Source organism: Gadus morhua, chromosome 12 (genome assembly GCF_902167405.1).
Source record: "Gadus morhua chromosome 12, gadMor3.0, whole genome shotgun sequence".
In the NCBI taxonomy this organism is placed as follows: Eukaryota; Metazoa; Chordata; class Actinopteri; order Gadiformes; family Gadidae; genus Gadus; species Gadus morhua.
The window spans coordinates 28,720,888-28,727,082 of record NC_044059.1 but is presented as its reverse complement, the minus strand read 5'-3'; the positions used below and the strand labels follow the sequence as shown (position 1 = coordinate 28,727,082).

The following is a 6,195-nucleotide window of genomic DNA, read 5'->3' as shown; positions in this document are numbered from 1 at the left end:
CCCCTCCCCCTCTGATCAGCATACCACAAGCACATTGACGAACAACACAGCTGCATCGTTAAGAATGAATCATTGTATCGAACACTACAGCCCAGTATTCACGTCATAACAAACCTCCATCGTCTCAATACATGTCAGTCACAGTTCTTCATCACCATAATCAAGGCATGGCCTGGCATGGCACACTGTGAGTACCAGGGTTGGATCTTCAGCTGATAGACGCTGATAGATGTTTACCAAACCATACGTTGAAAGTTCAGTCTGCATTCCCTCCACATTTTTCAACCAGAAGCGAGAAGTTATTTTTCCTGCGCTCGGGTTCCAAAGCCCCGCAGTCCCCACGCTCACACAAAAGAGTTTGATTTATTGCGGTAGTTCTATGACTCTATGTTGTGCGGGTTCAAATGACTAATTGTTTCGCTTGTGTCCTTGTTTAGAGTGTGCATTTGCATGCACACATTAGTGGTTTTTGTGAACGCAGGGTTTCGTTGGGTGAGCAAAGTAACGTTCATTATCGCTGAGCTAAGGAAAGAGCACAAGCAGAGGATTGTGGGTTATTTAGTCACGATGTGTGTGTGTGTGTGTGTGTGTATGTGTGCAAACGTATGTGTGCACAAAGACACACCGGCTGTACCAAGGTGCGACCGTATCCATGATGTCATTCTGCTGAGGCTTGGAGTGGGGATTTGGGGGGGGGGGGGGGGGGGTTGAAGGTCTCTCTCTCTCTTAGTTCTTCAGTCATCTCCTCTTCTGTTGTCATCCCTCCATCGTCCCCCGACTGCGTCCTCCCCAACCCCCCCGCTGCTGTCCTTGAAACCTCCAGCGGTATGGCGTCACCCTGCAGCAACACACGGAGACCCTGTTTGGTAGCTGCAACTCGGCCGGGGGTGCATCCAGACAGCCTCCCCAGACAGCCAGACAGCTGGGGGGGGGGGGGAGGTGGTTGGCGTTGAAGTTCATTGTCAGCAGTAGCTCTGGAGGTAGAGCGGGTGGACTGGTAACCGGAAGGTTGCTGGTTCGATTCCCGGCTCCTCCTAGCGTCGAGTGTCGAGGGTGACCCTGAGCCTCACCCTGACCGCTCCTGACGAGCCGGCTGTCGCCTCGCGGGGTTGACTCCGACGCCGGTGTGTGAATGTGGATGGTTGGTTGTAGGTCGCTTTGGATGAAAGCGTCAACAAAATCCCCTAAATGTAAATGTGAGACCAGTAGTTTGACAGGGTGGAAGAGGGGCCAGAACAAGCGCACGGAGGCATGGGCTTCATAGGACTCTGAACCAGTGCCTCCCTCCTGCCTACTCTCTTTCCCTCGCCTCTATTTTCTCTTTGAGTGTTTCCCTGCAGCCCTTCTGTTCCCTCTCTCTCTCTCTCTCTGCTGCGTGGGCGAGTCCGGGCTAACTGTGTTCTATCTGCTGTTACAGCGGGTGGCTCTGAGCTCGGCGGACGATGACTACCCCTGAGGGGAGAGGAGGAGGAGGAGGTGGAGAGGGGGAGTGTTCAGCGAGCAGCGCGCCACCTCCATCCCATCTCCCCCTGCAATACCTCCCACTGCCACCAGGCCCTCCCTCCACCCCACACACAGAGGCCTCCCGCCCCCACAGCAGAGCGGGGAGAGTGACCCCCCCCCCAAACAAACACCCCCCGGACCCATACCTACTAAGGAGCAGGGATCAAGTGTGTAATCACACGCACACATACACACTCACCTTATCTCAACTACGATTTCTCTCTCAAATACTGCGACTACTACGTCCCTCACTATCACCACTAACTGCTGCTATGGCTACTAATACTACTACTACTACTAGTACTACTACTACTACCACTGCCCTCTGCTCCATGCTGCTGGAGTGTGTGTCTGTAGTCTACCCTCCGCTCCTTGACTGAGTTAGTTAAAGTTAAACAAAGTGCTGTGCTGCACATTGAGATGGGGGTGGGGGGGGGGGGTACTAAAGACGTCGTCACTGGTACGATGTTATGCTCCTGGTAGCTCGGACGAGGAGACAGGGATCCTCAGCGCAGCCGTCGGGGCAGCTGCACTTTCAGTATTCTTGCACAATAGGCTGTGAATAGACCTGGGCCGCCCGCCCGAGCAGCGCCTGGGTGTGAGTAACACCGGGTGGCTGGCCGAATCGGGGGGGGAGGGAGAGTGCACCCCCTGGTACGTCTCACACGATGCTGTAGCAGCCGTCAGAGCACTCAGAGCACCACACCGGTGGGGGCGCTTCGCCACCTTCCAGAGGCACGCGTGATTCCCGACATCCCCCAACGGGCAGCACGTCCGGTGCACGCCCCGATTTAATTCTCGCCCTGCTATTGGGCTAGATACGTTATCGGTCAATGGACGCAATGTGTGAGAGAAAAACTGTGGAAATATAAGCTGTCTTGAGTTGTCCACTTTTTAAACCGACAAGCTGCCCCGCCAATACCAGTGGATAGAGGAGACTCCCATTTTGTATTTTATTGTTGACTCTATTTCGTAGTCTTTTTATTTATTTTGTTATTTGTGTGTGTGTGTGTGTGTGTGTGTGTGTGTGTGTGTGTGTGTGTGTGTGTGTGTGTGTGTGTGTGTGTGTGTGTGTGTGTGTGTGTGTGTGTGTGTGTGTGTGTGTGTGTGTGTGTGTGTGTGCGCGCTCTCCCTTGTGATTGGTAGGATTGGCCTGATCATAATCCTACTGATATTGGCATCAATGGAAACTCTTAAACCTGCAGTTGTCAGTGTAAGATGGCATTGATTGTGGAGTCATTGAACTCCAATCTGGTTGTTTACCTGACCTTGACCTAGTGGCCGGGCTTTGAACATGGCAGACTAAGCTTTGTTTAGCACGACGCAGTGCTTTGCGTGGTTTTGTAGATGTTTGCTGATTGGTTTTGAAAAGGGACGTAAGTGAAAGACAACCTTTTTATCCCCATGGTGACTCAGCTGTATCGTGTATATGATGAGCATGCTAGGCACATCACTGATCACCAACAGTTTGAACCCAGGATTCTGTTTACGCTCTGGTACAGAGTTTACGCTGATGGCTTTTTAGAAACACAACTCGGCACAATGTCCTGTCCCTGTGGTCGTAGGGAAAGACCTTAGTCATAGGGAAAGACTTAGTCGTAGAAAATACATGTCATAGAAAATACATAAGTCATAGGAAAATACATAATTAATAATGGAAAACGTAAGTCATAGGGAAAGACATTAGTCAAAGAAAATAAATTATTCATAGGGAAAGACATTTCATGTCGGTCATTGAGGGTGTGTGTGTGTGTGTGTGTGTGTGTGTGTGTGTGTGTGTGTGTGTGTGTGTGTGTGTGTGTGTGTGTGTGTGTGTGTGTGTGTGTGTGTGTGTGTGTGTTACGGCTATAGGCTCAGGATTGTTGATCCATATTTATCATGATTCCCATAAACCCTATCAGGTATTACATATGACATATGCAATAACATGTCTCAGTAGTGGATGCTTCTGTAGATCCATAACTCATTATTTGATGTGTTTGTACTATCAACATAACCATAATAATGGTGAATAATTAGTTGTTAATTTGCCTCGTCAATCATCTAGCATTATGAAGAAATTTGAGCAACGATGGAACAATTTCCTGTTGATAAAACATGATGAGATTAGCTTAGCTGTTCTTACCTTCCTAGTGATTCCAAATTCTTATATTTATGTGAAACTCACAAATTACCCAGCATGCCTTAGTTCCATATTACTATTCTGTGATCCCCCTCATAACTCATTATTCTACGACATCACATCTTCTCTCTGTGTGTGTTTTTTCGTTCCCTGTGTGACTCAGACTTTGAGCCCTGAGCTCCTGCTTGATGTCTTCTAATAACATATTGCATATGCACTATGCAACACGTAATGCCAGCATCTACCATTCTTGCATCTATCATTGGCTTTAATTCCAGTTTTCCATTAACCTTTTCACACAATTCCACAGTGCGCTCCAGTCCTGTTCCCCTATAGGAACCTTCCGGTTGGAACAGTAACAAGCTGTTTCTGCGATGGATTAAACCTGTTGGTGGCGGCATTCATTTTTTTGATCAGTGCTAATACATTTATTCATTCATTTCACTTATCTCCAGCATTGAAATGGACGTTAATAGACTCAAACACTGGAGCAACCAAACGAAGCCCTTACATGTTAGCACCACTACCCACCCACCCAACTACCAACCAATGGAATCACAACAAGCTCACATGGGAAAAGGCCTGGAACACGATTGGCAGTCTGCTTGCAGTATGGATGATGGCCAGCCACTGGCTCTTGACTTTCCCATTCCAGACCGAAGCAGACCTATGGAGGAACTGTACGACTCCAGGTCGATCGGTGAACTATCTGCCATCCTACCAGACATTGAAAGGTTTTATGACGGACGTTGAGTATCACATGACATTTGTGCAGCTTTGGTTTGTTGTCGTTGTTCAGACCGACGAGAGGGTTCAGGGTTCTTACAGCTGAGTGCTACAGGGGAGACATGTTGAGGAGGTGGTTTTATCCTGGTAGAACTTCAATACTGATTTAAACCTGGATTGAGCACAGTCTAATACAACAATTGTGAGACACATTGTACAGATTTTTATAAGAGAATCATTACAAAATGCTAACATAAAATATGATCTGCCAGCATGTTATCAGAAGGCTGCTCTTTGAAAAGAGCAAAAAGAAAGCTTCGATCTGGGGGTCGATCCGTAGTTGTGTGACCGGCCTTTACGCTGTCTGTTGCACAAAAAACCTTTTCCAAGAGCCCTTCTGCACTGTGTGAAGAGCAACTTCTGGGCCGGTTTTCATACAGTGAAAAGCTTTTTGATAATGTTTTAAAAGTATCTGCAAACAAACATTAAACATGACAGAAGTAGATCAGCCTCCCAGGGGATCGGAACAGAAGAGTGTTTCCCTAAATGAAATGTATTTGTACACTGGTTCACTGGATTTCTTCTTTACTACTTGATTGTAACTAAAATATTGATAATAATCTGCCAAAGGGTTATTTTATTTCCTCTTTCCTGTTGTGAGTTTCCTTTTTTTTTATTATTCTTAACAGGGGAACATTGCATATGTTTTAGAGAGTTTATAAAGTATTTCATTTTGTTGGATAGGTTTGATTTGTGTATTGTTTTAAAGCGGGGTTTTAATTTATCGGTGCCTTGTTTTTGTGGTCCTTTTGAGGTAGGTGACACTTTTTAATAATAAAAACTTCTACTTCTCTACTTACATGGGATATCTGTACTGTATGCCAAATGGTCTCACTCACATTTCTATGAAAGCAAGCTGTTGATAAATCTCTATATATTGATATATTAAATTAATGAAAACCACGACTGCCTCAGTGTTGTCTTCTATTCATGTGGGAGGATTGTATTTTGGAACAAGAAAAGTAATTTCCTGCAGAAAATGAGTGCTGTATTACAAAGTGAGAAAATATGTTTTCATAAGGAATCAGCCCGGATCAATAGCTTCACATTGAACTAATCATCGTTCTTCTAAATGGTGTAACGTCAGGCCTCAGCAACTTTCTCATTACATAGGGAGGACACTTGTCCTCAATAAAACCTTGTGCGGAGGTGTCTATAATTGCTTATGGCCATCCTACCCTGAAACGCTGACGCTAAGCAGGGTGGGTCCTGGTCAGTGCTTGGATGAGAGGCCATCTGGGATTACCACGTGCTGTAAGCAAGCTCATTGCCTCCAATGGCCAACCGTTTGGGACAATTTAAAGGTCTCATGGCATGCCACCAGGTATGGTGTGATTAGCCGGTACAAGCCGTTTTGGAAATCTGCCCCTTATGACATCACGGGTGGGCGTGTCCACCTAGATGTGTGGCGGATAGATGAGCAACGTTTGCTACAATCCACTGGGTAGGCTGGTAGACTGATCTATCCAGCACACACATCACATGTGGGCGTGTAGGTGTACACGCCCACATGTGATGTCATAAGGGGCAGATTTCCATTTTTTGTACCGGCTAATCACACCACAACTGGTGACATGCCGAACTTTAAGCAACACAGACTGCCACCGTCGCTCCAAACTCTTTTTATGAAACACAAGTTTACGGAGGCTGCCAACAGGGGGCACCAGACCGCTGGAACCAGAATTCTGCATTTCACGAGGTGACCTTGACCTGAACAGATTCCCCTGGTGGGGCTTGAACCCAATATCATCCCACTGCAGACACAAATGGGCGTACTCGTGTGG

At 46.9% G+C, this 6,195-nt stretch overlaps 1 protein-coding gene across 2 annotated transcripts in view; it reads left to right on the top strand.

The window, feature by feature from the left end:
* LOC115556086 (low-density lipoprotein receptor-related protein 8) overlaps positions 1-5,314 on the top strand; it is a 52,495-nt gene extending 47,181 nt beyond the window's left edge. The window contains exon 19 of one of the 2 annotated variants that reach the window (XM_030373209.1): positions 1,418-5,314. In XM_030373209.1, the coding sequence (XP_030229069.1) occupies positions 1,418-1,456 (39 nt within the window). In that variant the 3' untranslated portion in view covers positions 1,457-5,314. The other variant, XM_030373208.1, reaches the window with a different exon arrangement.
* Positions 5,315-6,195: the final 881 nt, after the last annotated feature.